The sequence below is a fragment of the Prionailurus viverrinus genome, chromosome A1, assembly GCF_022837055.1.
Source record: "Prionailurus viverrinus isolate Anna chromosome A1, UM_Priviv_1.0, whole genome shotgun sequence".
Lineage (NCBI taxonomy): Eukaryota > Metazoa > Chordata > Mammalia > Carnivora > Felidae > Prionailurus > Prionailurus viverrinus.
Window position 1 is genome coordinate 100,796,230 of NC_062561.1, and position 17,785 is coordinate 100,814,014.

The window sequence follows — 17,785 nt, forward strand, 5'->3', positions numbered from 1 at the left end:
CCCTTATTCACCAACCCCTCAAGTATGTAGTGTTACATGCGTTGCTAATTTGGTTTACACTTCAGACACACAGGAAAAAAAAAATGTATGATTGATTCCTGGATGACCTGATAATGTTCCTATATCCAGATATGATGTTTTCTATTCTGGATAATTAAAAAAAATTTTTTTTAGCATTCTTCATTTTAAAGCATTCTTCATTTTCTACATTAAAAAAATGTAGAAAAGTTGAAAATCCTAAGATGTTTTTCATCAATTTTTTTTAAAGTATTTGAGAGACAGTTGTGGTTTTGGGGACTTGTTTGTATGATTTTTATGTCAACAAGGAAAATATTTTTAGCTAATAGGTCCATATATTTAAATGCATACATAGTATCTCTGAATGTATCACATCTATCATCAGAATGACTTCCCATTCACACAGTCATCCTCCGTATACCAGTCCCCAGAATGGTGATTCTAAGAATGCCACTTAAAAGGTCTCTGCCCATAGGAAAAATAAAGAATTGAGGCAGGAACAGTGAATGTCAGACAGGAGTTGGGCAGCTCAGTTACTTAATTTGTTCCAAAACAAAGCTGATTTAAGTCAGAATGAAATGGTACACTTAAACAGAAAGACAGGAGTTTACTAATTTTAAAATGTAAACATAAATTTTATATAGGGATGTAACTATCTGAATACATATGTTGCCATTTCTCTGCTATATAATAATATTTCTTGACACCAATGGTAATATGTTTGGTCCTTCCTCAGCACCAGATGTGTCCATATCTATTCGCACAGTAGGAACCTCCTTTCTAAACAGATCTATGCTAAGACATATACAAGCCAGTTATTGCTATGGTTTACTGAAGTTTCAGCACTTAAGAAAATTCTCAGTTCATAGTAATTTTGGCTCATTCACTGAAATGTTATTTTCCCTTTTACACTGTAATTTCTGAAGGAGCCTAAGAAATTTGGATTTCCTTGAAAGGGCCACGTGTACATCTACAGAATGGAAACACTGTGTTCATTCGCAAGGTAATACAAATAATAATATTAAAAATGTCCCAAATAATGCCAATTTAAATGTCCAAAATCCAGTTATGTGCTTGGGTGTAAAAGAGTCCAAAAAAAAATTCTGTTGTTTTCTGTTCTGTCTTTGAAAATATATAAGTCCTACTGAAGTTAATCTATTTTTTCCCACTTGAGAACACCAGGCACTGATTTATCCATTGGGAGTTTTGGCTTGCTTTCTAATACCTAGATTAAGAAAACAAAATAAGACAAGTTATTAACTTGATAATATTATGAATGAGTACAGTAGACACGTTTAAAGTTGACCCTTTAAAAAAAAAATCTGTAGCAATTTCTCTCCACCTAAGCAACAGTCACCTTATGAAGTTACCCATGAATACACTCTTTTAATACTGATTTGAAGGAGGTGACTTTGTTAGTAGCTTTGTTAATAGACAGTGTATGTCTGGTATCTACAGACTTGATGTGTAAAGGTAAAAGAAACAGCCTCTAAAAGAACGGAGAGTAAAGCAGGCCTTATGGGACCAGAAGCCCTGCCCAGATGAGTTCACTCCAGAGAGCAAGTACAGTATGTCCACCTAGACGCAGGGTCTTGGCCTCTGCACTGTCCCACGTTACTCCTCTCTCAGCACAGTTTTGGATGTAGAATGATGCATTCATAGGCAGATACAGGGTCAAAGCCAATCGATGAAATACAGTATTTATACTATGATCACAGATCCCCACATAAAGAAAATAAGCAGTCTTAAGTCACAGACCGTCAATTTCCAGATACTAAGTTTTGTGAGTGGAGAACTTAATCACAGTATCATGAAACTGAACTGGGCCACAGTCACTGGGTCCATACATTTTGTTTACAGTGAGGACAATGAGGGAGAGAGGCTATATCAAAGGCATACCCTGTCTTACTGGGTAGTTTTTACACACCAATGGAATACTCTCCAGTGTTTGATTAGCATGAAAAACAATCAGTGAACTGAGAGATGATATGTCTTTAAAGAGTTAAAAACGGTAGGGATTCCTGGGTGGTGGCTCAGTCAGTTAAGTGTCTGACTCTTGATTTTCATTCAGGTCATGATCTCATGGTTCATGAGATTGAGCCTACATCAGACTCTGTGCTTGGGATTCTCTCTGCCCCTCCCTGCTTGTGAATGTGCATGCATGCATGAACTCTCTCTCCCAGTCTCACTCACTCTCTCTCTCTCTCAAAATAAATAAACATTTTTAAAAAATTATTTTTTTGAAAGTTAAAGAAGTACTATAACATTACCAAGGGAATCAGGTGCAGTGCCACTTACAAGCCACCAGACTGACCCCATGGCTTTAGGCAAGTTATACTCCTCCTTGATCAAGGAACTTCAAAGACTCCCCATGGCCTTCAGAATGAAGTTCAAACTTTCTGGCTTCCTCTTCAGTGATCCCTTTGATCTGGTCCCAATTTAGCATCCTTTTAGCCCAGTTCTTAACCCCATGAAACACATGCCTTAGCCACACAAGAAGACTTGGTTTTCCAAATCTGTCCTACAGTTTCTTCCTGCCATGGGGGGGACCAGTGATATTAACTCCTCTTGACATGCCCTTCCCCAACTGTCCCCTGCAGCTCAGTCCTCGTCAACCTTCAAGGCCTAGTTCAAATTCTTTCCTAAAGCCAGTCCTGAATCTCAGCTAGAGAAGATGGCTCCTTCCTCTGAATGCTTATCCCTAGCAAGGGAGACCAGAAGCAAAAGTCCTAACAAAGGAGGCAGGCATCATTCATCTGAAGGCAAGGCTTCCTCTCTCGAGTCACGGTCTCTGCACATCTCCCATTATTATCCACCCCTCGAGAAGTACCATCTTGTTATCCGATTACATATCACTGTAGATCATTTCACCTTCTCATATTTCCATCTATCTGATCAATACTACTTATTAAAATTTTACCTCAACCAGTCTTGCAATTTAGTTACAGTCAATGACAACTGGTTTAAAAAAAGAAAGAAAGAAAGAAAGAAAGAAAGAAAGAAAGAAAAGAAAGAAAGAAAGAAAGAAAGAAAGAAAGAAAGAAAGAAAGAAAGACAGATAAAACAACTCTGTGCTGGAGCAATATAAAGGTTTTTTATTTGTTTCAAACACCTGGCGATAACCAATTCAATAGATTCTACTGATGAAAATCAAGACACACTCTGTGCTACAACAGTCACATCTCCAGACCCATTCTTAGCACAAGGTCAGCCTTTGTACCTGCAAAGTCACCTGGCTTGTAGCAGAGATCCTTCTGTTTCCCTGCATTTTATTTTACCCCTTGTGGAATTTTCAGAGTGTAGCTCTCCTACAGTTCTATGTGTCTTTCTCTGAGCCTCTCAATTCCACATCCTAAATTCCCTGAAAGAGTGGGTCATTTCTCTACTATCCAAGCATTGAATGAGAGGCTACTTGGTGGCAGGTTTGTACCTGGGTACATACAGTGATGGACAAGAGACTGCGTCCCAGCCATGACGGGACAGATAGGAGACAGACATTACACAGCAGATTCATATGTAAAGTAATTGAGAATTCCTGTCATACAATTCCAAGGGCACACAGTAAAGGGTTAGAAACCGTATTTATCTTTGCATTAGTCTTTAATAGCTGGTTTAGGACCTCAGTGAATCCACAGTGCAAAAGCAAGAATGCCAACAAATAGAGAATGAGTGAATAAGGAATCATAAAAATTGAGAGAAATTAATTAATCTATGCATTTTACACTATTTTAGTTTAGCTTAAATTACACTGATGTGGGGGCACCTGGGTGGCTCAGTCGGTTAAGCATCCGACTTTGGCTCAGGTCATGATCACACGGTTCATGAGTGAGTTCAAGCACTGCATTGGGCTCTGTGCTGACATCTCAGACCTGGAGCCTGCTTCAGATTCTGTGTCTCCCTCTCTCTCTGCCCCTACCCCGGTGCTCTGTCTCTCTCTCAAAAATAAGCATTTTTTTTTCTTTTAATTACACTGATGTGCTAAGGATTTTCAGTTATCCTTTGATGAACTCCATACAATATGGGCCATATGCCCAGCCAGGTTTTCTGCACCGTGGGCATGTTCCCAAGAATACATTTGATTATCTTTTCTCGGTGCCGTCCTTGTGCCGTCCTAGGCTGCATGTAACTGTAAAGCCGTGGTGCCGTTTGTAAAGCACAGGCTCGGCTCCCTTACAGAATAAGGAAAGGGCTCCGTCTCAGGTGAATACAGCCTGAGCCACAACACACGGCCCACAGCATGGAACGTGGGCTGCTCTGAACCCCACACCTCCTCTGGCCAGGAGCCCAGGTGTGGGGGAAAGCCTGCACAACTGGGTTTGGGTAGGTCTGCGAAATCCCACAAACCACAGATTTACGTGGGGCCAACCAACCACTGTCCTGGGCTGTGTATCAAGGAGAAAGGGGTATTAAGTGTGAGTTTCCAGTGCAGCTCTGTGACACGTTTCCACAGTGGCCCAGTGGCACTGGTGCCTCTCCCAGCTGGACACTTTCAGTATCATTCCAACGGTGTTTGTATTACTGGGAATGTAGCACTCCCAGGTCGCACAGGTGATGATTCGGGTCCTTAAGCCAGTACCGCCAGAGCAGGCAGGGCTTAAGGGATCATGTAGGGCAGAGACCAGCAGGCCAAACTCCCTAACCTTCCTTCAGTTACTTTCATCACAGCACCACCCCTGTTAATATTTATGTGCTGGGAGTCCCTCTGAGCTTGCATTCAAAGAAGAGTTTTGGGGCTAGGAAAAGTATGCAGGAACTTCCACACACGCCTCCCTTCCTAGGATATTTCTCTAGTACTTGTGGTTTTAGAACTCAAATTTGTAAAATCTTGGTTTTGTACAGAACAGGCGGTCTGACCTCTTCGGTGGAGTACTTTAAGGCAGTGATTTCCAAAATGTACTTTAAAGAACTCTAGGAATTTCTTCAGGGCTGCTTCATGGACTCTGGTGAAGATTGAGGAAATCCAACTGTTTGGGATCCCCCAAGGTCACCCACACTGCGTATGGCCTGTTTTACATATTCATCCGCCCCAGGGGCTTTGCGGGTAAACAGTCTGTTCTGTGTGTATATCCTGTCCTGCAAACTCAGCTTTAGGATGATAAAAACCAGAGGACATCTGCCCTCCCCCTTCTCCACCATCATTAAAGGAAGATCAACCCTAATCACGGGATAGCACAGACTGCTTTCCAGGCAAGCTGCGGTAGTAGTAGAAAGAGACACATGTATAATGCCTGTCACTGAGCTAAAACGCTTTGAGAACAGAATCAACTAAGCTAGGCAGTTAGGACTCACGGTGAAATTGTGCAGCCCGAGGCATACGCATGGTGTCCCGTGTAGCGGATTTCACAGCGCACGACATTGTTAGAATAGTCTGATTCCGGCACCAGGTAGCTGGGGTTCACGCTGACCTAGGCAATGTAAATATCATCTGTGTTTCAGATTTCATCAGCAGTGTTTGCTGGTTAATAGCTTCCTATTTCCACAAGGCTACAACAAGGAAATGCATCAACTTCATCAAGCAGGGCGGGGGGTTAAAAAGTGAGGCAAGTGGTAAAACTCTGGAGAAGTTACAGAAGGCGGCCATATATTTTTCACTGAAGTTCTTAAAATAACTTTTTCATATACGTATGTTGGTTTAGAAATATTTCCGTATGCCTAGGTGGCTCAGTTGGTTAAGGGTCAGACTTTGGGGCTCAGGGTTCCAGCCCCATGTTGGGTTCTGTGCTGACAGCTCAGAGGCTGGAGCCTGCTTTGGATTCTGTCTCCCACTCCCCTGCTCACTCGCTTTCGCTCCCTCTCTCTCTCTCTCGCTCTCTCGCTCTCTCGCTCTCTTGCTCTCTCTCAAAAGTAAACATTTAAAAAAAGAAATATTTTGGGGTGCCTGGGTGGCTCAGTTGATTAATCATCCAACTCTTGATTTCCACTTAGGTCATGGTCTCACAGTTTGTGAGTTTGAGTCCCACATCAGGCTCTGTGCTGATAGTGTGGAGCCTGCTTGGGACCCTCTCACTCTCTCTCTCTCTCTCTCTCTCTCTCTCTCTCCCTCCCTCTCTCCCTCTCTCCCTCTCTCCCTCTCCCCCTCCCTCCCTCCCCCTCTCTCCCTCTGTCTCCCTCTGTCTCTCTCTGCCCCTACCAGACTGTCTGTCTCTCTCTGTCTCTCTCTCAAATAAACTTCAAAAAAAACACTTTTTAAAGAAATATTCCTATGAGATATATAATTGCTTGCAGGGTTGTGATTATTTAACATCGGATTCAGAAGGGGAGGTCCATTGAGTTGCAATCAAAATAAATTGCAGGTTTCTATTTTCAAAGGTCTCTCTACCTTTAGAATGTAGTTTCCAGGCTTTACATCTGTAATATCAATCCATTGGCAGTCTATGTCTGCGTTATAGGTATCATAGCAGCCAGGACTCAACCCCTAGAAGAAAGAAAATTTAAAGATTATTTAAAAAGATGGTATAAGGTTAGAACATGTTAAAGGATGTGTTTAGTAGTTGCAAATTAAATTTTAAGTGAGTACTTACAAGAGTTTGACATAAAGCTATACTTCTATCACATTTCCTTTGAGAAGTATATATTACCCAGCCTTATAGAACCTCCAGCTAAAAAAACACAGGACTAATATAAGTAGTAGTACATCTAGCTTCTTGCACGTGTCATCAGTTACCAGTGATAAATACACTCTAAGTGACAGGACAGGCCTCCACCAAAATTCTAGAATATCACCAGTTCAGCGATAAAGGCCATGTAATAATCCCCTTAACTCACACATCCTCAGCTCAACTAGCCTTTCCAGTCTCTCTTGGAATTACCCTCCTTCACTCTGAGTGCCCGGATTTTATAGTGTTTGTGGTCTCATGCTCTACATTATAATTGTACTGTATAACAATATATCTCACTAGAGATTAGAAGCTCCTTTAGGGTGGTGTCTATGTTGCATTTTTGAGTAGCTAACATTTATGAAGTATGTATCATGTGCCAGGACCAATCTAAAACATGTTACGTCTATAAATTCAATGTTCACAACTACAGGAGGACAGGAGCTGTTATTATCCCCATTTTACAGATGAGGAATATGAGGCACTGTAAGGTCAGTTAAGTCACTCAAGGATATATAGCTGGTAAGTGGCTGAGATGGTTTTGAGTTTAGGCATTCAGGAGTCCAGGATCCCTATTCTTAACCAGCACATTATTCATTCTCTCTCTCTCTCTGTGTCTCTCTCTCTCCCTCCCTCTCTCTCACATTGTCACTGAAATATTTTATTAAATTAAAAGGATGAATGTATGCCTCAATGAATGAATACCACATCACTCGAGTTGCTAAGATATTCACTTCAATGAGGAAATGAGTGCCTTCTACAGGCCTGGAGGAGGAGAATTCCAATAAGATACAGTCCTTGCTCTCCAGAATGTTACAGTCTAGGGAAATCTGTTCAAATTGGAGTCCATAGGTATATTCTTGATGCAATTAGCCCCTTCTTGAGAAGATTTAACTGTTGTATTTTCATCCGAATGCTAAAGTAAATTTTAAAGCATATGTTGGAATCATTTTAACTCACTGTTGCCACTGAATTTCAGCACCCAGAATTCTTTGGTGCTTAAGATCACCTTGTTACCAAAAGAGCTTTAAGAGCTCTGAAACTGGTACATCAGCTGGCAGAATTTAAGTGATTAACTTTGATTATTTGAACTAGCACACCAAGAACAGGAATTTTTAAGGCCATTAAAAAAACAAACAGGCATTTCACATATTCAAAGTCAAACTGTAAACACAAATGAAATGTAGAACCTTAGCCAACATTGTCTAAATTCGCTGTTTGGTTTTAGCAAAAGAGAACCATTGGTTACATTAAATTAATGAAGTTAATTTAAATGTTTCTAGTTTCATGTGTGTTGAACATGTAAATTTATTATCTAAGAACTTACGAGTTAGACAAAAGTATAGATATAAGGAAGTTATATCTATTTTTATGTTTGGGTACATTTAAACTACACTAAAATACAACTAGTCTAAGTTATCATTGGGGCTTTGTCAGAATTTTTTTTTCCCCTTTAAATAAGGTCTCTGTTGAAGAAACATCAGTCTAGTGAAAAACACGAATACAAAAATCACTTGTAATACAAGATCTGGTGAACAGTGTTTAAACAGGACATACAACATGGAAAGTAACTGATAAGAAAGCTACCATAAATAATGAAATGGGGTCACCCCAAGGAGTTGGAAGACTAGAAGTCTTATAAATACCTACAGACCTAAATTCAGATATTTCGACAGAGAGCTTTCCAGAGCGCCTCTTTTCCTACATGGAGGGAATAAACTCCAGGTGCCGTGCACAGGCAGGCGGCTACTGTGGGGCCGGAGATTGCCGAATGAAAAGGGAACCTCTCTGCCCACATATGTGTAATGTGTGGGTAGGTTACATCTTTTATTTGAACAATAAGTGCTGCCTCCAGGGCATGTAGAATTGAACCTTTTGCCCCCTCCAATTGCTATGGTGTTTTAAGCTCAGAGAAAGAAGCAGTGGTGACATTTAGGTCACCAAAAAGCTTCCTGCCACAGCCCTAGAATTTACTCCCCAAGATACCAGCTGCTCATCCCTTTGTGCCCTGCCTGATGTACATTCACTACTCCTTGCCAACATTCCGGCTAGAGTAAAATTATAATGTCCTTTTACAAATGAGGGCCTCTTATGGAAATACTGGCCTGGCTTTTAACTGACACACATTTTCCCGTTATAAGGCATACACACTGCTGAGGTCAGCACTATTTTTAAAAATCCATCCAAGGGACATCTGACATCAATTATACTGTAGGTTTAAATATATATGCGTGGAGAAAGAAACTGTGTCCTTCTATTCTTATTTTCATGCTTAAAAGAGACTGATTTTGAGGAGCTTTTCAAGAAACAGGTTTCTCTTTGTTGGCGAGCCCCAATCACCATTCTGTCGCTAACTTAATAGGTGGAGGGAGGAATGGTTTTGAAGGGGAGAACACAGAGGTGTCTTTTCCACAGTTACTTACCAAGCCAGTTACAGAATACAGAATGAGTGCAGATACTGGAAACCATGTGGATTTTTTCAGAGGCTAAACCACTACTTTTCATCGGGGAGCATAGCGATTATGCACATTGACCTTCTGTGATGAGGAAATGCTTTAAGAATAATTCGGATCACCAAGCCACCAGTTTCCTTTTCCCAATTATTTTCCATCCTGACCAGATGACCCCCTGTGGGTTCCCGATTTCAGGCAGCCAACCTACCTGTGTGTGGGCAGTACATGCAAATCGCCTGTGGTAGCCATAGTCACAGGAGGTGTCCTCAAGACAGAAACTCGCTTTGTGGCCTTCAGCCACCCTCCTCTGGGTACTGGCATCGAGTAGGTCATAGTGGCTGAATTCATCCATGCTGTGGTAATGTCTGATGTCCCACACAACACAGAGACAGAACATACAGAGAAAGCCATGAGGATTTTAGATGAATTCCCCACTGCCTCCCACACTTGTTTTCGCATTAAAATTGAGATCAAGTTTGGGGTGCCTGGGTGGCTTAGTGGGTTGAGCATCCGACTCTGATCTCACATTTTGTGAGCCCCATGTCAGGATCTGCACTGACAGTGCAGAGCCTGCTTGGGATTCTCTCTCTCTCTCTCTCTCTCTCTCTCTCTCTCTCTCTCTCTCACAGTAAATAAACTTAAAAAAAGAAACTTAGAGAAATTGAAATAAAGTTTACCTCTTTTTTTTAATGTTTATTTTTGAGAGAGAGAGACAGAGTGCGAGCGGGTGGAGGGGGGGGGGGGGGCAGAGAGAGACAGAGACAGAATCTGGAGCAGGCTCCAGGCTCTGAGCTGTCAGCACAGAGCCTGACGTGGGGCTCGAACCCACGAACCATGAGATCATGACCTGAGCTGAAGTCCAACTCTTAACTGACTGAGCCACCCAGGCACCCCAAGATCAGGTTTATCTTAAAGCCAGATTCATGCTAGCTTTCCCTCCCCACCCCAGGGACAGCGATCTAACTTTGCTTTTAGGAAAAACAGACTTATTTTGAGCATTTTGCTTTCCTATTATACCCTGTTTCATCTTTGAATATTTAATAGAAATAGACATTAAACTATCTGTGTTTAAGTAGACCTTGCCATATGCTCTCTAGTATATTTCTTTTGGCTGCCAGTACTCATGTTTCATTCCAAATAAAAGAAGAGCACTCTTGGGAGGTTTCTGTGAGTTTTTAAAAAAGTGAGTTCTCACGTATTTAAAACCTTTACTCAAATACAAAGGAGAAATAATGGTGTGTTTTCCCCACCACTGTTATTTAACTAGTGTAAACTTTTATTTATAAATAAAATAATTCTACTTGATCAGAAAATTGGGTGTTCATATCTGTTTTTCTCATCTTGTTAAAGGAAAGGTGCTGAGCTGTTTATCTTCTCACAGAAGGAAAGAACGAGAAAAAAAAAAACGTTCAAATTGCAGAAGGTTTAAGGGCATCCTTCAGGATTTCCTGTCATTAAATACCTGGGCAAGTTACCAAGGCGAATTATAAAATTGCCTAATGTAAGGATCTTTAAATTCAGGACAGAACAGGCATTTACCCTGGGTTTGATACAGGCCTTGTAAAACAGAGGTCAGTCCTTGTCACCTCATGGAGTATATCATCTCTTTCTTTGCAATTGGCATATAAATCCTTCTACTAACAACTTGCGGTCTTTCTGAAATGTTATCTCACTGTAGATGATCTTGGCTGTTGTTAACAAGTTTTTTGTTGTTGTTGTTATTGTTGTTTTTAGAAATCTTACCTGTAGTATGTTGGAATAAAATTCTCATGAAGCCCACTGTTGTATCCTATAGCAGTTTTAATCAGCTGGGCTTAGAGTTTCCATTTTAAAAGATAAAAGGATCTTGTAGCTAATGTATTTTCTTAAATACAGATTCCCTTGATGATGTCACATTACACAGAGAAAATTCTAAATGTAAAATACCCAACAGCAGTGTTCTCCCTCTTCTATAAAAACTAAACCTTGGCATTTTTCACCTCCAGGACCACCTGAAAAAGGAAAAAACAACTCACAAGTACCCAGGAGGCCCGTCCACTTACTGGTGACAGGAGGCCCGCCCACTTACTGGTGACAGGAGGCCCATCCACTTACTGGTGACAGCTGTGCCACTCCCAGGAGTATCTTGGTCGGCTTGGTAAGAAATCTGACGTCCCTTGGTTTTTCACTCTTTGGGGGAATCGCAGCAACACCCTGTGATCATAATCTCTGACATCTGCCCGGTATGCTGAGCTGTGATTTTCAAAAAGGAAGCACTTTAATTTCCACAGGATATTAACTCAAGACAAAGTACAAGCAAAACCTTTCCAGTTTATAATGGCGACTGCCTCCCACCCCCCACTAGACTATCAGTTGCAAAAGCCCAGCGCATTTTGCTTATTTTGTTTACTGCTGAATCCCCGGGTCCCAGAATGGTGCCTGGCAAGTGGCCCAATCTCAGTTGTGAATGTTTGTGGAATGAGTAAATGCATGACAACTAGGGACATCTGCAGTTAAAAAGTGAAAAAAAAAAGTAACAAAATCAGCATTAAATGTGTATGCACGATCAGTAAATTCTGTATTTGTAATCAGTTCTTGTTGAACCACATGAATGAGTAGAAATGATTGCAAATTAAAAAAAAAAAAAAGAAAGGAAAAAAAAAAAGAAAAAAGTATGCCCTTATTAAGAACTTTGAATTTTGGGGTACCTGGGTGGCTAAGTAGGTTAAGCATCCGACTTTTGGTTTCTGCTCAGCTCATGATCTCATGGTTCTTAAGTTCAAGCCCCACATCGGGCTCTATGCTGACCCCACCGAGCCTGCTTGGGATTTTCTCTCTCCCTCTCTCTCTACCCCTCCCCTGCTTGTTCTCTTTCTCAAAATAAATAAATAAACTTAAAAAAAAATTTTTTTAAAGAACTTTAAATTTAACATTGTTTCTTCTTAAAGTGAGGAAATAATTCTAAAAGCATACACCCAGATTAGATAAATAATTTTGTAACTTTGCTATCTGCAAAACAATGGCATGACTGTAATAATATCATAGGGAGAGCAGCGGAGTAAGTGATGCGAGACTCAGGAATGAAAATGGTAACTTTGGCTTTCTTCTCTTCCTTCCGCCTGACAGTTACAGAGGGTCAAAGTGGGAGAAAGATCCAGCTGAACAGATCAACATTACTTTGCTCCTTCTAATATATGTTGTGTGGATATATATTCAAATACTACTGAATGTTTTCACTTTGCACTTGAACAGTTTTTTTATGAGACCTATCAAAACATCGTTTGCTCCCTCTGCTGGTTTCCCAGCGGCAAAGTCAGAGGATTCCATTCCCCAAATTGCTATGATTTTATTTTAGGACGGATTCAAAAACAAAGCTCTTGCTCAGGCTTATTCTGGCTGAAGTAATACCAAAACAACGAAGCTAAACTGTGGCCTTAAACAAAAGAAGAAAACCGAAGCTTTGCTCTGAGGGCTGCCACACTGGCAAGTTAGCCCTCGGTTTTTTAAGGGGATATTAACAAGCTCTTCCATTACAATATTTTTTTCCACGTTATTGTACAGTTCTTTAGCTCCAAAGTATAAGGATCTTGGAAAAAGATCATGAGATCCCAACTCTCCACCTTAAGGGTTTGCTCCACCTCCCTGATTTGTGGCAGAGTTTGAAAGACAGAAGTACCCACAGACATCTTCAAAATGTTAAACACTCTCCATCCAGGTCAGCATGCCCAGCAGACCACATTCCACATTCCACTTGCCCCATTGCCCAACTCTTGTCTTCATGGAACAAGAGCTGTGGGAACCAGGCACTCGAGCAGCGCCTGAACCAAGACGGGTGCATGTAGCCAGGCCAAGGAGATCCTTGTCGGTACCTGGCCAAGCAGTTTTCCTCCGCGGCGCATCTCAGGTTGTACATGGACATCTTCTGCACGTACGTGGAAGCCTGGATGTAGTATGGGTCTGGCACCAGGTCCGGGAGACCTAAACGTCACCAGGCGATTGGGGGGGGGGGGAGGGTGGCAGGGGGAGAGGTAGCATTGAGACAACCCAGCCCCCCACCCCCACCCCCCGGCTTTGGGTCCCTCCATGTCCCTTACCCTTCACCCTTCACCCAACCGGGCTGCGGGTAGCAGGAGAACGGGACGCCCTGGGCTGCAAAGCAAAGTGGAAAGAAAGCAGGAGGGGCCGGGAGTGCGGTTTGCACCAGATTCCAGGGCTGCCTCTGCAGGCGCAGGGGGAGGGATCGGATCTGCGGGACTCAGGCCTGCCGCGCCCAGGCAGCCACGTCGGGGAGCCAGAATTGGGGAAGGGGTGCCCGGCTGCTTCGGGCGACTTGGGGGTGCTTACCGTACTGGAAGTAGCCGGTACCGTATCCGGGCCGGTACCTGCTCCCAGGTCGGGGCCTTTCGTACGTGTCGTAGTAGTTGTAATACGGGTTGTCGTCGGTGTACTTGTAGGGGTTGTAGGGGTCGTCGCCCACCATGCCGTCTACGCGGCTAGGCGGCCGCAGGTTACTGAGCGCCGGGCGCTCTCCTGGCTCCGTCCCATTGCCGTCGCGCGAGTCCCCAGCGTCGCGGGCCCCGGACGGCGAGTAGCCGGCTTGGAACCAGTGGCGAGCGGCGGGTCGGGGTCGGCCGGTGGCCCCCGACGAGCCCGGGGTCCGCTCCCGTGCTGCCGCCGTGCGGTTGCGAAGCAGCAGGATGGGCGTGCGCGGCTGCGGGACGGCGCCGTTGGCAGCGCCCGGGGCGGTGGCGCCCGGGTCCCTTCGGCGCTGCGGCTGGTACTGCGAGCCCAGGCTCAGCAGGCTGAACACCTGCCCGTTGTTCTCCCATTGGATCCGCTGGCGCCAGGCGGCCGGGGCCGCCGGCGGCTGGCGAGGGGGCTGTTGCTGGCCGGCGGCCGGCTGGGCGCAGCGCAGGAGCGCGCAGAGCTGCAGCGGCCCGAGCACGAGCGCGGTCCAGGCGAAGCGCATCGCTCCCTTTGCCCGATTGTCCCCACTCCGGGAGGACGTAGCTCGGAGACCAGAAAAACGGGGCCCAAACGTGAGAGAGAGGGACAACTCTCCAACCGGGGAGGCGGGCGCAGCGCGGGTAACTCAGTCCCCAGCAAGCGACGCCAAGGGTGGGCTGCAGACCCTCGTCCGGTACAGGCGGCTGCCGGGACGTGGCACCCGCCCGGCTCCTCTTTCCCAGTCCTTCTTTCTGGAAGGCGACGGGGAGCGGCGCGGCGGCCCCGGCGAGCGGGCAGCGTCTGGAGTGAAGGAAGGAGGAGAGATTTTAAACTTTCTGGCACGTTTGCAAAGTTACACAAGCAGTTCTGGCCCGGCAGCCCCTCCGCTATTTGTTCACGTAATGCGATTGGAAACGTGCGAGGCGGACAGCTCCTCGCCTCTGCCCCTCCCTCCCCGTCCTGTCCTCCTCCCCCCAGACACGTTGCACAGGCAGCGTTAAGGGGAAAGAACAAAACGGAACACACATCCTGAGACACACTCGGCTTAATCTGGGGCGAACATGCAGGAATTTCAAAAGACTCAGACAGGCGAAGGCAGCCAGGCCGTGGGGCGACGCCAAAATATGCACGAAGAAAAATGCTATTAGGTCACCAGCCCTGGAGAGGCGGGAAGTCGGGAGGTGGGGAGGGTGCTGGGGGCGAGAGAGTCGGGGAAGAGGGGGCGGGGAGGGACGATTGTGACTAACGTTTATCCATAAGGAGTTAACCAGACAAATTTCCCAATGCATACTCACTCGCTTTTATGGGAAGCGCCCTCGGCAAATAAACCCTGAGATATCAGATTTTGTTTTTCTGTGTGTAGGTAATATGAGAAATGGGTTACAAATTTGTTTCCTACAGTGAATATTTTAATAACCAAAAGTGAAATTTTGCAGGGAACCAAGCCATCTAACGCTGAAGGGATGAATAAACCTGTCTCTTTTTCAAAATGCCGGCCTGATTTGTACTGTGAGTGGGAGTGAAGAACCATCCTTCTTCTGGACAGTGTCTCCCAGGATATTTCAGCAAAGCGAGCTATAGCACTCACAAGGCAGCTTCAAAGAAGCATTTTATCTGACTTTTCTCCTTGTACGACTATTTAGGAGGATTGACTTTGGAATTTATAATTAAATTACTGTTTGTTAAATGCTGAAAAGTCCCATAAAACACCCTATGGTGTTTGTTTGATCTTCCAGTGTAAACAAAGGGGGTGCTGAAGAAACAGGCTTGGGGTTCAGATTCTGGTAAGGACAAGGGAGTAGGAGTGGCCAGGCAAGAATGGGTGGAAGATGGGTTGGAGGTAAGTAATGCCCACTGGAAAGAGATGTTTCATGGAGCAGTTATTCACATAGGAGGAAGGGTTTAGGTAGTGTTGGAAGCATTCAATGAAAAAAAAAAAAAAAAAGAATCTTTAACCAGCCTGATTGAAAGCTGTGACTCAACACCAGGCTTTAATAACCTTTTTATTGGTCTCATCATTGAGATGTTGTCTACATATACTTCATTATTCATCTGTCACTGTTGGTCTCTGTCTCTCTGTATTTAACCACCACATTTAAAAAAAATTTTTAATGTTTATTTATTTTTGAGAGAGAGAGACAGAGCATGAGTCGGGGGGTGGGGGCGGGGAGCAGAGAGAGAGAAAGAGAGAGAGAATGAGAATCTGAAGCAGGCTCCAGGCTCTGAGCTGTCAGCACAGAGCCGGATGCAGGGCTGGAACTCACAAGCCAAGAGATCATGACCTGAGCTGAAGTCAAACACTCAACCGACTGAGCCACCCAGGTGCCCCTAATCACCACATTTTGATGATGTGGTGGACAGCTGCTGATTTGAATGCCTACCATCCTTCCTTCCTTCATTTATTTGTTTATTTATTTGTTTATTTATTTATTTCCTGGTAAGAGCAACTGTATTTTCCTTTGGTAAAACTCTCCTACTCAACTGCATGGTGGGACTTACTGAGAATTCATGAGAGTTTTGCCACTTCGAGCAATGGCAGTGAGATCCGAGCTTGGCTCATCAAACCATCTCCCTACAATTGGATTATGAGCAGGGGGACACAAGGGTCAAAAATGTTGGAATTCACCCTTCCCACTACTGGAGAAAGTTTCTATGACTTCTTGCTACACAGACTGCCCTTGAGCTGTTTCAGGCCAGTACCTTCCAAGAACTGATTCTTCAGCTTTTCCTTACATTTTTCCAGTGTGTGTGTGTGTGTGTGTGTGTGTGTGTGTGTGTGGCTGTTATGACATGGTCAGAGTCAATTGCTGTTATCTGCCACTTAAGAACCATGACTGACACTGAAGGGGGTTGTGATTGGTTCTCTCAGATAATCAGATATTATGACTCTGCACCAAACATGATGGGTTTAGTTCTTTTTGAGTCAGGCTAGATTTGCTCTGCCCATGACTGCACAGCATCCTTGGTTGCAAAAGAGTTTCAGAAGAACGCTTCCCAGTGGATTGGCAAGTCTATTGCTTATATGATAAAGGCAAAAATGCAAGTAGAAATCCCACTGATGGCAGGTGAACAGTGCCGCATCTCTTTCTGAAAGTCAGAGACATTTTGTAGACTTTCTGCAGTGCTTAAACTATTCAATTTCTCCAACCCCCCTAAGAGAAGATGGATTAAAAAGAAGAAACAGGTGTATATAATTTGGATGGACAGGCCGAATGATGGGGGAAGCAGGAAGGGAGAGAGTATAATTTGTAATTATCTCTCATCTGCCCGTGAACAGCTTATTCCTCAGGAAAGAGTCTCCTAACTGCCAGTGGTTGACCACACATCGCTGAGGCAAGATCTTTTCTGTGAGATGTGACCGTCGGATTGGCAGACCAGAGCAGCCCTTAATGGGAGGGTAGACAGTTTATGCTGGATGTTGAGTAAAATACTCTTGTTTCCCATCCTGGTGCTCAAATAAGAAAAGCTGTGTATCTTCGGACAGCTGATTTACTTTCTCTGGCTGTTAGTTATCTGTAGGACTCGAGGGTTAACCCAAATTCTCTCTGAAGTGTTTTTCCTAGCTTTAAAACTGCTGATTTTTGTGTGTCTAAGTAATTCCAGCAACTTTCAATTCATTCACTATAATGTTGCATTATGATTATTAATATTTCATTAAATTACTCCTTTAGTTGGACTTGAAAACATTGGATGTATTTTATGGGTGAGTTAGAGTCTGCAGACTAACTTCCCTTTTTATAGATTTCCCTTCACTGAAATTCAGTATACATTTTTGTTTTACAAATATTTCTTGGACACACTTATGCTCTGAAGTGTAATATATCATAATGCTGATTTACACTCATGAATACTCAATGAATGTCAACTGATGCACTCATTTGGAGAATTTATAGCTGAATAAGGGTTATCATTTGTTTCAAATTTGCTCTAACATACTTAAAAATTCTTATCAGTACAAGTATAAATAACTAGAACAGTAGTGGTATGCAATCTTTATTTTTGGTATTCAATATTTATTTTTATTTTCTTTAAAATACACACATAGTACATTAGGGGAGAAGACACATTACCCTTTGTCACCCATCCTAATGAGATGTTTACTTAGTTTTCTCTCTCTTCCACTTTCTCTAAGCTCTCTGTGACTTAAGACTCAGCCAGGTGAAAACAAACATATGGCTACCACATGGGGGACAATGTAAAGTGTGTGCAAGCCCTATAGGAGACAATCTAGCCACACATTGTGCTCTCTGTTCAATGACAAAACTATTTATTATTCACAAAATGGGAGAAACC

The 17,785-nt window shown here is 43.5% G+C and overlaps 1 protein-coding gene across 2 annotated transcripts; it reads right to left on the minus strand.

The window, feature by feature from the left end:
• Positions 1–632: 632 nt before the first annotated feature.
• On the minus strand, positions 633–14,151 carry LOX (lysyl oxidase). Of its 2 annotated transcripts, XM_047863922.1 has the most exons (7): positions 13,391–14,151; positions 12,916–13,024; positions 11,162–11,299; positions 9,276–9,432; positions 6,338–6,433; positions 5,308–5,423; positions 633–1,243 (listed from the first exon to the last, which is right to left on the minus strand). In XM_047863922.1, exons 1-7 carry the CDS (start codon positions 14,013–14,015, stop codon positions 1,237–1,239), a joined length of 1,248 nt encoding a protein of 415 aa, XP_047719878.1. In that variant the 5' UTR covers positions 14,016–14,151; the 3' UTR covers positions 633–1,236. The 2 variants fall into 2 exon arrangements, with proteins under 2 accessions (XP_047719878.1, XP_047719887.1); XM_047863931.1 differs by lacking the exon at positions 633–1,243 and having other exon boundaries at positions 5,304–5,423.
• Positions 14,152–17,785: the final 3,634 nt, after the last annotated feature.

Bases quoted from the DNA above. Each gene is read 5' to 3' on its own strand.
- LOX (XM_047863922.1), bottom strand. From the start codon at position 14,015: ATGCGCTTCGCCTGGACCGCGCTCGTGCTCGGGCCGCTGCAGCTCTGC. The intron at 13,025-13,390 runs GTAAGCACCCCC...GGTGACGTTTAG, and splicing joins TACCGGCTACTTCCAGTACG to GTCTCCCGGACCTGGTGCCA. The intron at 11,300-12,915 runs GTACCGACAAGG...TGAAAATCACAG, and splicing joins GAGGAAAACTGCTTGGCCAG to CTCAGCATACCGGGCAGATG.